The sequence below is a fragment of the Podarcis vaucheri genome, assembly GCF_965113315.1.
Source record: "Podarcis vaucheri genome assembly, chromosome: 14".
Lineage (NCBI taxonomy): Eukaryota > Metazoa > Chordata > Lepidosauria > Squamata > Lacertidae > Podarcis > Podarcis vaucheri.
The window spans coordinates 40,101,922-40,120,434 of record NC_138752.1 but is presented as its reverse complement, the minus strand read 5'-3'; the positions used below and the strand labels follow the sequence as shown (position 1 = coordinate 40,120,434).

The 18,513-nt window shown below is 42.8% G+C and overlaps 1 protein-coding gene across 1 annotated transcript; it reads right to left on the bottom strand.

Moving 5' to 3' along the window:
- Window positions 1-9,468: 9,468 nt before the first annotated feature.
- On the bottom strand, window positions 9,469-17,799 carry RSL1D1 (ribosomal L1 domain containing 1). Its single transcript, XM_082200138.1, has 9 exons — window positions 17,675-17,799; window positions 15,425-15,567; window positions 14,846-14,984; window positions 14,139-14,287; window positions 13,943-14,044; window positions 12,576-12,669; window positions 12,238-12,360; window positions 11,564-11,788; window positions 9,469-10,151 (listed from the first exon to the last, which is right to left on the bottom strand). The coding sequence occupies exons 1-9, from the start codon at window positions 17,711-17,713 to the stop codon at window positions 9,975-9,977; spliced, it is 1,191 nt and encodes a 396-aa protein (XP_082056264.1). The 5' UTR covers window positions 17,714-17,799; the 3' UTR covers window positions 9,469-9,974.
- Between the last annotated feature and the right edge of the window lie 714 nt (window positions 17,800-18,513).

Sequence of the window (18,513 nt, the reverse complement as noted above, 5' to 3'; positions counted from 1 at the left end):
GAATAGGAGTTGGGGTGGCAGTGCCGGGGTAATGTGTGTACAACAGGTAATGGTGTGTACAGCAACATCAAACATGACTTGAAACACAGTGGGGGTGCTAATTTGTACAAGCAAAAGCTTAGTCGCTTGAACTTCATCTTTAAAAGGCACAGGAAATCTGCCAGAGGAAATTTTTTTACCGTCTTTGAGTCTAAAGCACCATCAAATCAAATGCACACCTTAATTTTCGCAATGTAATTTGGCCAAAAAAAGGTGAGCGTTAGATTCGAGTAAATACAGTACGTGGCATGAGACCTCTTCCTTCTCTACTAGTTTTCCCTATCACCACTGCCAATAAAAATGTTCATAAAAGTAAGTGGACCCCTAATCCACTTTAGGAGGAGAAATATAAAAAGCTCTCCCCAGGCCTTTTGGCAGAAGCATTGTTTGGTTCCTCCTTAGAGGAGGACCGTTCTTCCTTCTGTAAAAAGCTCTGGTGGTTTATATCTGCTAGAGGTGCAAAATTTCTCAAGAGGCAAAAAATTAAGGTAGTCATGTTGGCCCATTAGAAAAATTCTATGCACAGCTGCACTACTTTTATTTGGGAACAACAGAAAGTGGTGAGCATGTTTCCTTTACGCAAAGGAGAAGACCACAATATTTATAGGAAAAAGCAAAATCCTTTAGCACAAATGTCTGTTAAACCAAAGATAGTGGGAAAGCTATATTTGCAAGCAGGATATCACCTTAAGTATTTTTTAATAAATGGGGTTTATTTAAAAATTACATTTAGGATTGTAATAATATGAAGTCTATGGCAGCCTTTGAATAGCTTCTGTAATTCACTGAATAAGTTAAAGAAAGTACATTATCTTTGAAAAATAATTATTATAAACAGAGATGAATAGTGTGCTGGATAATTCCATAGTTAAAGTTATATGGAATTGGCGGGATGTCACTGGAACCAAAAGAAGACTGTGATAAAGTGTAACAGATATTGATAGTTTTTTTGTTGTTTATTTTTTTTATTATGGATAACTATGATTTTGTGTTATTTTTAAAAGTTCAATAAAGCAATTTAAAAAGCTAAAAATAATAAAAAATAGCACTTTAAAAAGTATGGATCTCAAGCGCTGAAGTCTGTAGGGCTTCCTCTTAAAAGTCCATCATGTCTCAGGGCGTGCTTAATAATGGGTAGCCACACCATTCCTGTAACGAAGAACATGAGTCCAATGGAAAGACAAACAGGCCCCAGGGCAGATGGCACATCTACAGTGTGGACCAAGTGCAAGGCAGAAAGGCCAATCCCACTAAGAAATACAAGGAGTCCAATGGCAATCAATGTAAGAGGCTTATTGTAGTACACCCAGTTGCTTTGTTCCCCGATTATAATGGCCTCGTTCCTTGTTCCTGAAGGGAAGTTTGAAGCATCAACAAGAGATGGTAGCCCCTCAAGGGTGGGGATTGGCTTTATCACAGACATGCCACAGGATGTACTCCAAAGAGCAGAAGACCTAGAAAGTAGGACATGCTTAAGTCATTTAGTCCAACCAGTAAGAATCAATCTTTATTACAGTCCAGAGACCCAACAAATTGTTACAACGCAATGCACAATTCAGACAGCCTACCTCCAGGTTAAGCAAGCGTTTTGTGCCAGTAAGAATATCAAAAAGACTATTCAGTAAAATGTAAGATAATTATTCCCACTCTCTTCCCCCCACTCTCTCCTTTCTTTTTCCCAACCACATGGTGTTTAGGACACCAAAAGCAAATGAATTGTAAAAAAGACTGTGAATTGAATATGGAGACACTATAGGTACTTTTCCTTGTTTATTAGATTATTATTTTTTTGTACCACAAGAAAATACTTAATAAAGACTATTTTTTAAAAGACAATGATTATTCAGAAGTTAGGTCCATCCATCTGAGCAGCAGATGCACAGGAGTTAGCCCCAGCCCTGAACTCGCATGCCCTGCCACCTCTGCAAAAGGGAAGATTTCATGTTCACGGTTTAACGTGCTTTCCTTTTGCAGACATCGGTATGGGGACCAGGATAAGTTTTCAGTTCAGAATTTATATCCGACAGTGGTGGCTGGTGCAAGCAGGACGCTGCGCCACCAACCTCAGTCTGCCCTTTAGCCAGCCCCCACCTGCCTCTTCTTCTTAACAACCAGTTATGGGGTAGCTCTGCCTGTCAATGGCTGTACCATCACATGCTGTTGGTCTCCCTGGATTAAGCACCATGGCCACCAAACACCACATGGAATCCAACAAAAAGTAGTTATAGCAAGTGGGAGCTCAGAAAGAGACATACTGGTAAATGAAACAAATATTACCAAAATGCTTTAAATGTCCACTGTGCACTCTCATCTAAAGGAAACCAAAACCCACTGCAGTAGCCCTGGAATATCTCACTCGTAATTTATTGCCTCAAGTAACATTTCCATAAAATAGCATTCATTTAGTGTGCTAAGGCAAGAAAGTGAGGAATCGGGACCAACCCACTTCCACCCCCTGATCACATTCAGTAATAAAGAGAGAATAAATATTAGCCCTAATCACAAATTGGCAACAGGCACTTGAGATGTGTATTTGTAATAAACCATATTGAGTTTGGAGTTTATGTTATTGAATCGTGAAGCAAGCATTAATAAATGCCTGCTTTAATCTAATCAGTTAGATATATTGATCAGATTACAGAAAGAGTTTATTAATTCTAGTGAGAAAAACAGCAGTTGCATGCTTGCTTTAGAGACAGATGTTCTGTGCACATGGAGAAACTAGAACACATCATAATGCTATCTAATACCTAGGGACAGGTGTGTAAATACACAAGTGGAAACACAGTGCTGTTTTTGCCAAACCTTCCACAATTTCTTCCCACTGCTAATAATGGGTGCGGCTAAAGTCAGAAAATATAGAGGGGTGCGTGTCTCATCTTAAAGAGTTATTTTTTAATGGTTCATGCAAAAATAAGATCTAAAGCAAAACAAACACCATAGGCCAGTTCCCTGCTATCAGCTGAGATAAGAGTTCTTCCATTAGTAAGGACAAAGTTCACGATAGGAAACTCTACAATAGCTTATCTTTGATAGCCTGGCAATGTGAAACTAAAACCTGGCAGTTCGCATTATACAATTAAGAAAGCTGAAGCAACAAATTATTTTAAAAAGAGTGCATAAGAGCATACAGTGGTACCTCAGGTCAAGTACTTAATTTGTTCCGGAGGTCCGTTCTTAACCTGAAACTGCTCTTAACCTGAAGCACCACTTTAGCTAATGGGGCCTCCTGCTGCTGCTGCACCGCCGGAGCACGATTTCTGTTGTCATCCTGAAGCAAAGTTCTTAACTCGAGGTACTATTTCTGGGTTAGTGGAGTCTGTAACCTGAAGTGTATGTAACCTGAAGCATATGTAACCTGAGGTACCACCGTATTAATGTTCTGAACCTTTAAATAAACAATAAATCAAACCAAGGGTCCATCATTTTAAATTAGGGCACAACGTCTCTGTGGATTAGTGTTAGAAAAGCTGTTGTTGGAATTTCGCTCCCATAATGATCCCACTGCCTGCGGCTTGATGGGAGTTGGTGACCAACAAGATTTGGGGGGCTATTCCCAGACTTGCAACAGGAGGGCAGAATTTTGGCTTATAGTATAATCCAAGGATATGAAACCTATACCACTACAGCTGTTGTTGGACGACAGATCCCATCGTCTTTGACCATTGGCTCTTCTGGCTGGGGAGTCCACAGCTGGCGAGCCACTGTTTCCCCATCCCCGGTAATTCTATACATGGTTATGTGGAAGCACGTGCCATGTACATAGAAGGTGGCAGCCTAAATTTGTTTTAAAAACCGAACTCTTCACCGTTTGCAAAACACTTCTTCAGGCAAGATTATCCAAGGAAAACATTTGAGGTACTATTTTAATAAAATAATGTAAACAGGCAGGAAAGCTGGCAGAGAGATGCAACCGTTTATTTGGGGCTGGAAGAAATCATGTCTGACAGCCTAATCCTGTGTACTCAGTGCAAAAGGTATCATCAGCTGCAGCTGCAGCACCAACTCATCCGCACTGTTGTGCCTGGACTTTCTGCACAATGAAAAGGGCATAGCTCAGTGGCAGAGCATCTGCTTTGCATGCAAAAGGTGCCAGATCCAATCCCCAGAATCTCCACATAAGGCTGGGGAAAGGCTCCCTTTCTAAATACCCTGGAGAACTGCTGCCAGTCAGTGTAGACAATACCAGGTGAACCAATTGTCTGACTTGGTACAAGGCAGCTTCCTTTGTTCTTTCGAAAATACTCTGTGTTCTAATGTCAGTCCAGACTGCTTTGCATGGGAACCTTTTATGTGAGTTCTTTGCATATGCATCTCCACGGCAAAACTTTCACATAACTTTCCCCCCCCAAAGTACTGTAGCTTATCAGTACACACTACAAGGTGGTTTTCATAGCCATTTTATGTAATGCTTCTAGAATTATTTTTAAATTTCAGTTTTGTTAAAGTTGTGGTTAAATCTACATTGAAGGAAATTAAAAAATACACTGGTCACATACACACCATACATTTCAAGCACATTTATACTACAAGTCATTGCTACCACCACAAGGAATCTTGGAAATTGCTGCTTATCCCTCACAGCTGCAATTCTCAGCACCCTTAGAGAACTAAAGTTCCCAGAATTATTTACAGGGAGCCATGTGCCTTAAAATTGCCCACTTTTACAAAGAGCAGAAATCCAGATGCAGATTTTTAAATTTTAAAACATAAGCAGACATCACAAAAAATTAATTGAAAGCAAGATTGTTCACAAAATGACTTTAACCATGCAACCCTAAGAATACTTACTCAGAAGAAAATCCCAGAGTTTAATGGGATTTACTCTCCAGAAGCTCGATTAGGATTGCAATCCAAGATAAAGAGCACCTAAGGGTATGGCTGCTAAAACATGCCGACTATAATTTCTTCAGAGCCATTCTTCCATTAAAAAAGTTGCACTGAAAATTCAATTAATGTCCACTTGCATGCCCTCTTATAGGTATAACAGTTTAGCCTTTAGGGAAGCTGTCTTTCAATGAAGTCTGATGGCGTGTGCAGGGGGTGAAAGCAAACCAGTCTTTGCTTTTAGCACAGATGTATTTGACATGGGTGAGTTTTGCTATTCTTGTGGAACTCACAGGATTGGATGATTAAACAAAACAGATTCTGTGCACAGTACATTTCTGTAATCTGAGATGCAACAGATTATAGAAGAGAGGAATTAGGACAATATGGAGTACCATTCCTTTGAAACATGTTAGAGTAAAAAAGAGGTACACATTTGAGGGCACCCCCATATCTAGTTCATTTCAAGAGACCCATTCCTTACTATTGCAGATTGCTGAAGGTTACACACTCCAGTCCAGTCATTTACAGCCTGCTGATTTATAATGCCAAGAGGGTGATAGTTATTTTATTAGTTTATTGATTGCCTTCCCCATACAAATCTCAAGGTGATGTACAATAAAAGAACTTAAAAATCCCAGTTAAAAGCAACACAGAAAACAGCAGATATATTTGAAAAGAAAAAAAAAACCCCACCCAAAATAAGACACCCATGGCAGAAATCCATTGATCCAGCTGGGAAGATCAAAAATGTTCTTCTGTTGTTTCCAGAAAGTGCTGACAGTGGGCTCCTCCTGTATCTCGACAGGAATGCTATTTAACAGAATGGGGGCAGCCACGATGAAAGCCCTGCACTAAGCAAAGGGAGATTTAGGGGAGCGTGGCCAGTTCACCCACAGGGTGCCACAGGGGGAGCTACAACAAGGACTTAGAACAGAAGGTGAGGTGGGGAACTGAATTTTGGTTTTGCACAGGGCACTGCTGAAATTCGAAAGCCCGAAGTCCACCACTTCTCCAAGTTACTGTGGAGTGGGCTTCTAAGATCTTTGGACTTGGATAAACTCTCCTGCAGAACAGTGGGATACATAAGGGATAAAGGAGTTCTCAGGTACAGTAACCTGGTCCTCCTCATATGTTAGCACCAACACCTTGAACTTCGCCTGGTAGCAGATTGGCAGCCAGTGCAATCTCACAACCAAGGTGCTGTACACTGGCTGCACTTTGCCTTCATAGCCATCCCATTAGCTTGGTTAAAGATACACTAGGAAGTAAACAAACATGATTGCTGTAAAATAGATTGTCAGCCATTTCAAATAAACCTGAGCGATCGCAAAAGTGAAACATGTGAATGGCATGTTGTCTTAATGTTCATGTGCCACGTTTTCTTGGGGCTGATTTACAGAGGGTTAATTAAGCATGTGGCAGCAAAACCAAGAGTCCTGTGGAATTTTAAAAGCGCAACGTTATGGCGTAAGCTTCAGGGACTAGATAGAGCCCACTTGGTCAGATGCATAGAGTATCAACCTCAGTTGTCAGATATATCCGGACATGGGTGGAAGTAATGTAAAGGTGAAGCTAAATAGCAAGGGAATGAATAAACCAGTCTGTGGCTGTGTATGCGCCATCTTTTTAAAGCACATGGCTTCTCCCAAAGAATCATGGAAATTGTAGTTTAATTCTCACAAAGCAGTTCCCAGCATCCTTAACAAACAAGTTCCCAGGATTCTTGGGAAATTCTGCTTCATATATATGGTGTGTGCACACAGCCTCTGACAACAACTTAAACGTATGCAAAATGATGCTCATGACATCAGTAAATGGTGACATCACAACCACCTTCATTTTGCTAAACAAAATAACACCACTTGTGCCACAGGAAATTATTGGGTTATATCCACTGGCTAGTGCTATTAATGTTCATTAGTTTCAATGGATCTACTCCGAGTAGGACTAGCATTGGACAGAACCCATTTTTTTTTCTATTCCAACCCTAATGAACAGAATCAAACTTACCAAGAAGGGTGGAAGCAAGTCTTAAACGTTAGTAAGTTGCCTCCGTTGGATTCTATTTTAAGAGATTCTAAGAGATGATAAATGTTTTGCACTTAAGACTAGACATGAGTTTAATTTACTTGCCATGTGCCTTGAAAAATTAGTAATTGAAAATAGCTTGTAGAGATGGAAGCCAAATTAGCCAACATACATAGACAACGGAGTAAGAAAGTTTACTAAAAATGTTATGATGTAGAAATTGCAAGATTGTATTTGATGATTCTGAAATAGTGTGTTTACATCTGACCTTGACTTTGTAAAGTGCATTGGATCTGGCCAACACACAGTACAGCCATTAAGTGTTTTTGCAAAAAACCTTGCTAAATACCTCTCAAGATAAAGAGATAATGTGTGCAATTTCAAACAATTTTTAGGAGGTTATCTTTGATCTACATGCACAATACAAAACCATTTGCTCAGCTTCAAAGCCCTTTGATAGAGAGATGTAAATGCTTTATTGCATAAATATTAGGACTACTGACGTAAAACTCAGAATTGCTATAAACAGCATTTGACATAGTCCATATTAACTGACCTCCCTAACTAAAAGCCACTAATAGCACAATTTCAAGTCCAGGCACAACTAAGCATTTAGATTTACAAGATTTTTGTCATAGTGAAGCCAGTACTTTACCCTTAAATAAAACCACCAGCCTGTAAGATGCATAAGGCTGAGAGAGATTGTCCTAACTTCATTCTGTGAGGTTCAGGGCTGAGGGGATCTGAGCATCCTCAGTCTTAGTCTCACACTCTAGCCACCATTGGCTCTCTAATCTGGGGCTTTCAGTACCTGCACTTACAAAACGAGATGTGGCAATTGCAATCTTAGAAACCCCCCCAAAAAAACTTCCCTCTTGCAGAGCAAACGCCTCTTTTGTTATTCTTGCAGCAACATATGCCCTGTATCATTTGAAAACAAAGGAAGGTAAAGGTCCCCCTGCCCGTACGGGCCAGTCTTGCCAGACTCTAGGGTTGTGCACTCATCTCACTCTATAGGCCGGGAGCCAGCGCTGTCCGCAGACACTTCCGGGTCACGTGGCCAGCGTGACAAGCTGCATCTGGCGAGCCAGCGCAGCACACGGAACGCCGTTTACCTTCCCGCTGGTAAGCGGTCCCTATTTATCTACTTGCACCCGGGATGCTTTCGAACTGCTAGGTTGGCAGGCGCTGGGACCGAACGACAGGAGCGCACCCCGCCGCGGGGATTCGAACCGCCGACCATGCGATCGGCAAGTCCTAGGCGCTGAGGTTTTACCCACAGCGCCACCCGCATTTGTGCTATTAAATTCTTAAGTATTTGGTTTTACTCATTTGCAAATTTAATCAAAATCTATTAGACCGACTTTGCTTTCCATAATCACGTGGCAGCCCCAATTTCACTGGAGGCAAACTCTCACTATACATGTTGTGTGGATGGGAACCTCAGCTCTGGGGGCCAAAATGTAGCCCTTCAAGCCTCTGCAGGGCCATCTGGATTCTCCCAGGCCACACCCCTCACTGGCCCTGCTTCAACCCCCCCCCCTTGCATTTATGCTTAGCTGCAATGTGCAAACTATTCACACCTCCAGTTGGCCTTAATGAAGGACAGAGTGGGGTGTGTGAGTGTATAGAAAATAGCCTCCTGCAGAAAGGCAAACTTTGTAATTGTTGCTCAGATCAGATTTGCCCATCGCTGGCATGTGGCTCCCAGAAAACTGCCCAGAAGGGAATGTGGTCCTTTGGCTGAAAAATCTTCTCCACCCCTGATGCACATATTCCATCTTACTAAAGCAGGGCTGTGACACCTTTTGGAGCCCATGCTTGTGGGGCTTTTCTTTCAGATCCACAAGTCCAGCAACTCACCAGCTGATCTCCAAAGACCAGTCTGGCCACCGGTCTAGATATTAAACGAAGTAAACAGGGGTCAGAAGAAAGTACAAAAGTACAAAAATCAACATCTCCATATTGAAACAGAGTTTAAAATTAGAATCATTTTTGTACTTTTTCCCCCCCTCTTCCACCCCTACCTGCACCCTGCCCAAAACAAAGAAAGAAACATCAGCCCCTACTCTTTGTAACATCCAGACGGATGGAGAATACCGGAGAACTGGAAAGCTTATTTGCTATTTTCTGACATTTTGGTTGGTCCTGATCAAAGTCATGCCCAACTGTGGATTTTGAAAATAGCATGCAATCTAGAAGATGCAATTACTAATAGCAATCTGGAATTGATATTGGGGTTACTAGCAGTTTGCTAAATTAAGTATAATTTTCAACTAGGGTTAGAAGACAACAACTCAATTCTGTTGATGTCATGGGCTTAATGAACTTTAAAAAATAAAAATAAAATAAATATTCTCACCAGGTGAGAAGTATCTGAATAAATAATGTATTTGGAGTATTAGGAGGTGTTTTGTAAAAATAAAAAATCCTTGTTACCCAAGAGAGTAAGGATAGGAAATAGGCCCATTATTTAACTTTTTTTGCTATACCTGTATGTCATATTAAATTGTATAATATAAAATAGATAATGAAGTACAGGCAAAAAATAATAATGCAATGCACATGTCATAAAAGGAAAGTCTGACTTTATATAGATCTGAATAACACAGGTCTGTATTAGCGGTTAGAAACAAGATTACAGATTGCTAAGAAAAATGCTGGCTCTCTATAGCCACCCTGTTCTCAAGGTGACTTTTCTGCTGAACTCCATTGACTTTTACAAGTTGTACTCAACAAAGTCATCCTATTGGTGCAAGGACATCCAGTTGGGACACAGAACATCTCCCCTCTCTCCTTGCGCTCCCCACATCTGCTCCAGAGGGTTTGGAAGGAGGTGGGGTTGGGCACACGGGAGGACAGAAGAGTGAGCGGACAAGTCCTTGTGCTAACAGTACAACTTTGATGGCTACAACCCTATGTGCTGCAACGCTGGTCATGCTGACTGCGGCACCTTCCTTTCCCCAAGTTTAAGGAGCTTTCCTGGCAGACTTGACCAATTTCCCTGGTTTAAGGGTCACAGAAGACTTTGCTTCTGTCTTCTTTGGGGTCTTTGTCTGCTCCTCCTCCAAAACGTTTTAGCTTTGGGTCTTGGGTTTCTTGTCTCGTCCGAGCAATTTGGACCCAACTCCAGGTGTTTTCAGTTGTGTTCCTGGAGACGGGGATGTCTTCCTCTTGCCAAGGAGAGTTAGAGTTGCTGCAGCTTTTTTGCCTGCTTTGATTTCTTTTCCGGTGGCAGGACTAGGCTCTAGCACCTATATTGAAGAGGGAAAGCAAGAGAATAAAGGCACCCATCAGGAGTCAACAGACTTTTTCCTTTTAAAAAATGATGATGGGAGCAATGATGAGCGGAATTCGGAACACACGGTAGTTCGATGTATGAACTCACCTGTTTTTGTTCACCATGATATGTGTTGAAAATAGAAAGATTTTATTCTTCTCCCCACTCGCTACCAAATGTCACTGAGAATAAAAGCTAGTGTTGGCTCTTACTTTTAAAGCCCTAAACGGCCTTGGTGCTGTATACCTGAAGCAGCGTTTCCACCCCCATTGTTCAGCCCAAACCCTAAGATCCAAGTCTGAGGGCCTTCTGGCAGCTCCCTCACTGTGAGAAGTGAGGTTACAGAGAAGCACAGAGGGGCTTCTTGGTATTGGCGCCCACTGTGTGGAATGCCCTCTCATCAGATATCAAGGAGATACAACCTTTAGAAGACATCTGACATCTGAAGGCAGTCCTGTATCAGGAGGTTTTTAGTGTTTAATGTCTTATTATGTTTTTGCATATGCTGGAAGCCACCCAGAGTGGCTGGGGCAGAAGAGTGAAATATAAATAAAGTAATAATTATTATTACTCCTGTCTGGCACAAACTGCACCTGAACATCATTATTGGATTTTGTTCACCTATCAAGCAAAAAAATCTTTGCTTCCTTTCTTTCAAGTCTCAAGCAAAAGATCTCCTGCCAGTTTGTCACTTTCCCTTTCGTTTGACATTTTCTGTCCTTTGCAGATACAATGATCACCTTTCACGAAGCAGTGTAAATGCATTTTCGTCTAGTACACTCTTATTAAAATGTATTTGCCTATTTTCATAAGTAAGTTATGTATTATATTTCATTTATTTTACAAGATTCATAACCCACCCTTCACTGTAAGATCCCGGGGTGGGTTACAGAAGTTTTATCTAGAAATGGATAAAACCATCAAAATGGTAAAAACAAGTAAAACGGTTCCTGATGAAATGAAACCGTGAATTAACCAAATAGGTGGAGTCCCCCCCCCAAAACCCCCACATTAACTCCGTCAAAGGCAAGGGTAAAGAGGTATCTCTTCTGCATATGGGAAAAAACTGTAGAGTGAAGATAACCAAATTCACCTTTGAGGGGATGGAGTTCCACAATTTAGAGGCTGCCATGAAGAAACCCCTTTCGTGGCCTACCATTCCCCCTGCTTCTGAGGGTGGCAAAACGACCACACAGAAACCCTCACATTCCATTTCATGAGAGTACAACCTGTGTCCCTGTGCATACAAATAATTCACACAAACACACCCACAGCTTGTGCCTGTGTTCAGCATACCGTGTGGACAGCCCTGCAAGGTATCTGGAACAGAATCTTCCGTCAAGTTGAAGCTCCAATTGTAACTCAGCCAGAACAAGATTGGTTTACCTTCTCATTTTTCACACCGGGACATGCTTCGATTGGAACCAGCTGTGGAATGTCTCCATCCTCATCTTCTTCCGCTTTGACAACGGCAGAGACTTTAGCTGCTGCCTTCTTTTTCCCAGCAATGGCAGGAACCTGGCTGATTTCTCCTGTCGCCCGGGCTTTAGCCAAGTTCTTCTTTCCAGCTGTCTTTTTCCCTTTCTTTTTCTTCTTCTTCGCTTGGTTTTCCTGGAAGGTATTTATTAATTTCCTTAGCACCTTCATCAAAAGACCACACCAATACAGACAAATGGGTACACACCATGTACCAATGCACATTTCCCAGAACGTTTCTGGATCTCCCCCCTAGTTCCACATACAGCCAACCCGGCACCCTCCGAATAGTAGAACTACAATTCCCAAATGTGCCGATTCGACCGCTTTGATCTGTGGAACCCAATACTCATTCTGCAGTCGTAAATCCATATTCCAGCATGGCAACACCTACATTTCGGAACTCCCCATCTATTGACCTTCACTGCTCTCCTTCCTGTGCTTACTTTAAACATTTTTGTTTAAGCAGGCCTCTTCAGACATGCAGAAGTTACAAAATACTAAGTAGCCGTAGTTATATAACCGGCCAGGAGGACCACCCTTGCTGAAAGCGCCCACTATGTACACATGAGTCAGGCTCCTACCTGTTCAACTTCGGCATCTGGCTGTTTCTGAGGAACTCCTGTTATGGGATTACTACAGGTAAAGATCGGAAGAGCAACAGACTTGCTCATCTTGAGATGAAGGATCTTAACACTTTTCCAGATCTGCAGCAATTGTGTGTTGTTTTTATTTAAAAGAAAGAAAGAAAAGGAAGTTAATGAAAGAGGGCAGGCACAAAGCAAACCGCTTTAATAAAAAGATGGACGGCCCAATTCCATGCATATTTACTTGGAAATAAGCCCCACCAAGATTAATGGGATTTATTCCTGGATGAGTGGGCAGAGATGCCTTCACCCCTCACCTGACTGAGCATCATTACCTGGGGGGCTTTCGTGGCTAACACTTTCACGGCACCAACAACGTTTTCAGAGATCTCCGAGGCCTCCATGCCACTGTGACCAACACGTATAGAACTGAAAAACGAGCAACACCTGGAGTCAATACCCTGCTGAATGGCAGTCCTTCAGCTGTCTGTTCTTTCCCTCTAAGACAGGGTGGTGCAGACTTTGGGGAAATGGTCGTGTGGGCCAAATGCAGAGGCCAGGTGGGGCAGGTTCAACCTGTGGGCTGGAGGCTCCCCACCACTTGCCCTGGAGGATCAGACTGAAGGCCCATCTAGTCTAGTATCCCGTGGCTTATAGTGGCCTCTGGGAAACTGAGAAGCAGGGCACGAACACAACAGCCCTCTACTGTCCGTATTCCCCAGCATTCCTCAGAGGAATGCTGCCCTTGAACCTAGAGGTTCCACCTTGGTGCTTCTGGTTCTGGATTGCTCTCTGCCACAGTCTCTTCCTGCTCACTAAACCGTGTGGCCTCTTCAGCTTCTGACACCTCCTCCTTCTCCTCCCAGTCTGCTCCCTCTGACCATTCATCATCATCCCACCACCAGTTCCCTGGCTCTGATCCTTCTTTCCCTGAGGATTCTCCAGCTCGGTGTCTCCTCTGCATCCAAGCCAGTCCATGACATCTTCCTTAAAATAAATACCAGGGTGAAGAACTACAAAGCACATAATTATAATGATAACACAGTCAACTTGCAACTCACTGGGAGATTGTAAAGCCGAAATCGCGTATAGCAAAGAGAACCCTGGAACTGCCCCCCCTACACACAACCACCCCTACCCTTCTGAAGTTGGTGCGCTGAGCGGACCTCACTTACTGGCATCTGGGAGTCTCAGAGCCCGGTAAGAAAGCCTGAAAGCTATTTCCACACTGAAAGAACCGTTAAGCTGTCTACCTTGTGTGTGTTTAATCTGTGCAATTTTAGATGGCCAACTGCCAAGCCCATAAGGCTGCGACTGTGCAAGTTAAACGTGCACAAGTTGCGAGTCAACTGTGGTTACCAATAATAAAATAATTTATATACTACCTTTAAGTTAAAGAAGAAATACCATGACTAGCCTGAGACAAGTCTGCTCCTTTATTAGCTTGGGTGGTAGTCAACTAAATTTTACGCAGAGCAGACTCACTGAAATTAACAAACAGAACTGAATCAGGCTCATTCATTTCAAAGAGTGTATGTTGAGTAAAAATTGGCTGAATATTCCCCTTTGTCTTTTGGAATTTCTTTGGGTTAGCATCATGTTGTAAAATGTCTCAAATGCCTGAGAAGCAACACATAAATGCAGCCACTAAATAAATTCATAGCCTGGTTGATGAAAGTTAAGTATCAAAATTAATACTTACTAGCAACAGCCCTTGTTTGTGACTGGAAGAATAGTGCCTTGGAGATGCTTCTTTATTTCCTTAGAGAGGTCCTTCGCTTTCAGATTCACAGACACAGGAGCCCTTATATGACAGAAAAAGGCAAGATTTCAGGAAGAGTTCAGCATCCTTAGTAGAATTTGGTAGAAATGAAACATGGACAAGTGAGGGTGCTTACTTTTTACTCTTATAGAAGTGTTTCCCTATGTGCGATGGCAGAAGCCGCCGAATCCGGTCATCAGCCAAAAAGAGAGAAAATCGACTCAGGAGGCGACGCTTTGCTTCATAAGGTTTATATTCTTTTTTCAGTGTTTTGTAGGAGATGACCTTCAGATACAGGGGTGAGGTTGGTTAGATTACACTACAGCATTTAATTAAAAGATAAAATAATGATCATTACAGTTCATTCATATAGCAATTTAGGCCCCAAGAGCTCCAAGTGAAAAACAGAATATTGAAACAATAAAATAGAAATTGAAGGAACATAAAATGACATTGGATCATGATGATTCCAATGTATTTTATATGCCACTTTAGACCTAAAGCAGTGAAGAGCATTTTCAAAATGAAATGTACAATAAAGCATAACATGACATGGATGCAAACCAATATGAGGCAGATTACTACATGGTATATAAATACTTTAAATCAGTTGTAGGGAACCTTTGGCCTGTCAGATGTGACAGGAGAACAACTCTAGTAACCATGCCTGCTAGGACTGATGGGAGTTCTAGCTCAGCAACATCTGAAGGGCAAAAGGTTCCCCACACCTGATTTAGGGTACTTATATATCACTTAAATCACTGACATTTCTAAGATGAGGCCTTAGGCTGCATTCGTACGTCAGGCTAAACCAACTGATGAAGCTAAGAGTTCTCTCTGTACCTCGCTGATCCTTGTGATCCCATGCTGGGACAAGAGTTTCCTGTACAAGTTCTCAGTCTGCTCAGCTGTTAAGCCTGGCTCATCTTTTGTGAAGAGGCAAACATCTGATGTGGCCGGCAAAATATCATGAGGCAGTGTTCTAGAATGAAGAGAACACGATTTTAAGAATGCACAGTAGTTTCCAGCTGGAGTCCAATCTCAAAAAAGGAAAACAGATTATTTAATCAGTTAACACAGATAAGCTGCGAAGGTATGTTATCGTTCTGATTATTTTTTTTTACATGATTCTAATTATGTTTTTATTTTCTCAATTATATTGAAAAGGTAGGTAAGGCTGAGAGGCAGTGGCTGGCCCAAGGTCACAAAGTGACCTTCATAGCTGAGTGGGGACTTGAACCCTGTCCTCCCAGGTCAAAGCTTGGTTGAATGTTGGTAGTGTCATTTCAGCTACATAAGTGATGTCACTCACAGCCTGGCCATTGGAAACAGAGGGAATGATTGACAATAGTCATGAATACAACTGAAGCAAAAGGCATCATGGTCAAAGACACAGCAGAGCAGCAAAACCCAGAGCCTTACATTTTGATGACTTGTTCACGTGGAGGGATTTTCCAAACTGTGACCATCAGAAATACATGCTGGTCCTCATTCAACAGCAGCTTCTCTGCATTTTTTTGCTTACTGGCGCTGAATGCAAGGAGGGCCTGGGCTGCTTTTTTAATCTGAAAGAGCAAATCCACAAGAAGGTATCATTAAAAAATAATAATAATCTCAAAGCAGGTAATAACCTCAGCTGAAGCCTTAAATGAAGCATTACAGATGTTATAGAAAATGTGGGGTTGGCTTTTGCTGCCCAATTCCCCAAGGCACTGAGTCTCCTAAGTCCATGTCTGGTCAGAGATGAATGGATGGAGGCAAGGATCCAGTAGAAAGCAGGGCAGATTGCAACAGAGTCCCCCTGCCCTTTGCAAGAAGGTGTGAGAGACCCAAAACAAGGGCGTGCAAGCCCCTATAAATACTTTTGAAATTGCCCACCCCTTAGCCCAAAACCACCCCAAAAACATCAGAGACATCACAGAAGGAGGTGTTCTCCAGCAGTACTGTGAGCGCAACTTCTCTCCTGTCTATCAAGGTACCTGATAAAGCCTTTCTGACTGCATCTGCCTGGGTAGCCCAGCCATTACTTTCAGATTGCAAATACTTTTGTTCCTGACTCTCTTTTTAAAAAATTATGCCTGTTGATAATCTGTCCACCGTCCAAGATACTTCCCAGACTGGGTTTGTAGGGAGGATTTGCAAGCGAAAAGAAAAATTGGAAAGTTTTCCCCATCCTCCTACTGCAGAAAAATATTTGAGGTACTTTAGTGAAGAGTCAAAATGGCTTCAGAATTGCTCTCCTGTACTATTTTAGACACATGGTTTATATACTTATGTATGTGTGTTTACCTTATGCAATTATGAACATTATTCTATATCCGAGACCTTTGAATTCTTATAACACAGATGAACTCCACAAAACAGCATGATTAGTAACTAAACAAAATTTCTGATACAGAAACTACACCCACACTCCCCTTCCTGATACAGCAACCTCTCCAAAATGCATCCTAGCAATACAGTACTCCACATCCAAGCACCACTCTAGGCATTCCAACCAACCATACAGATAACTAATCCCCAGCCAACCCATTATTAAAGAGCAAGTGTTTTGTCTACAAAAATACATAGCGGCATTAAGCATAATTTACAATGAGTTCAATCCTTCACCTCCATCTAGTGTAGGGATAGGAAACCTGTGACCCTCCAGATGTTGATGGACTCCAACTCCCATCATCCATGCTGCCTGGGGTTGACGGGAGTTGGAGTCCAGCAAGATCTGGAGGGCCCACAGGTTTCCAACCCCTAATCTAGGCCAACACATTGGCATACAAGCAGCAAAGTAACTGCTTCACAGCTTCCTCCATGTCATGCATAGTCATATAAACTTCTATTATGCCGCGTCTTACTCACCTTTTCTCTAACCTAAAAAGACCCCAGAGCTGCAACCTGTCCTCATAAGGGTTTTGATCCATCCCTCTATATTTTGGGTTGCCCTTTTCTGAGCTGGTATCAGAAAGCAGGGGCTGTCCTTTGCAAACAGTTCCAAGTTCCAATGTGTTTCTCTCCTATGGGGTTCAAAGCCGCATCCGGTTGTTCTCTCTCCTCCCCTCTTCCCCCCTAACCCCCCCCCCCAAATTTAGAGCTAGGCTGAGAGGGCCTGTCCCCCCTGAACTTCACCAGGGCCGGATTTAGGTTTGATAAGACTCTAAGCTACTGAAGGTAATGGGGCCCTTTATATGTTGCCGTGCAACCATACCATGCAGAATGTAGGCACCCTATATGCAGAAATGAGCAAACCAGTGATATTTTAGGGAGCAGGCTAGCAAGCAGGGTCCATGACTTACATCACAGGAGCCTACACAACACAAAACACTGTATGTGGGTTTTATTTTATTTGTTTTTTATCTTATATTTTGGAAATGTACATCCAGGTTCCCCCCTTTAATTCTTTTGGGAGCCCCCAAGAAAGTGGGGCCCTAAGCTATAGCTGGTTTAGCTTATACGTAAACCCGGCAGGGTCAGATCTTGATGCCAGCTCCCCTCAGTCCTACTCCAGCACCCGTTGATCGCCACCCGCCAGACTCCGAATCGCAGAACCGAGAGGCGCCCGTTGGTGGCGCGGGAAGCCCAGCGGCTGCCTCCGCTCCAGCGGGCGCCACGCCGGAGAGAAGCCCCCAAGTGCTGCATTCCTTCCCCCTCCCCGCCAAAGCGGCGGCCGCCTCTCCTTACCTGCCCTTGATTCACAGGAAACTCCGTAGCTGGATCCATGCTGCTTCTTCTCCTCGTGCGCCAACACACCGCGGCGAGCGGCAATGACGTCACCCGCAGCCGACGCGTAAAAAAGGCGAGGGAGGGAGGGGTTTCCGCGGAGGCTGAGAGTGAACCAGCTAGACTTCCGGTCTAGTCTCCATAGGAGCCGAGGGGGAAACGCTTCCTCTCTATGGTGAAACTGGAACGCTAGAGCGGCAAAGCTCGAATCTTGTTTCACTTCGGGCGCCATTTTTGGACTCTCGCGGGGCAGAGATGCAGGACAAGGGAGAAAACCCGAAATTTTAATGCAGCTGTTGCTGTGCTATTAATAACCTCCCACCCGCTCTAAATAAAAAGTAGCAAAGTCAGGAGTTGCAGCCCTGATGTCTTACCACCTGTCATTATTATTACAGTACTGTGATCATTGTTATTCCGCCTTTTCTCTAGCAGGGACTCAAGGCGGCTTACAGATGAAATAGAAACAGCTAAAAGCATTGGGGAAATGCGCTTTGAATTTCTAAACGTTTAAGAACGGGAATCGTGCCTGTGCAAAGAGTCCAGTGGAGCACCGTTTCTTCTGCTAAAAGCTGGATCTGGAATGAGAGGAAGTCCGAGGGGACGATTTAAGGAGATTGCTGCAACCACTGAAAGGCTTGTGGTTTTTCTGCAGGGACGGAGCACAGGGGGTCCTTGGGTTTTAACTTTTATTTCATGAAAATGTATACACCACTTGTTTGTAGAACAACTGCAAAGCGGATTACAAAAAACAACAACTGTGGAATTGCAGGTAAAACAATCAAAACATTCAAAAACAAGTT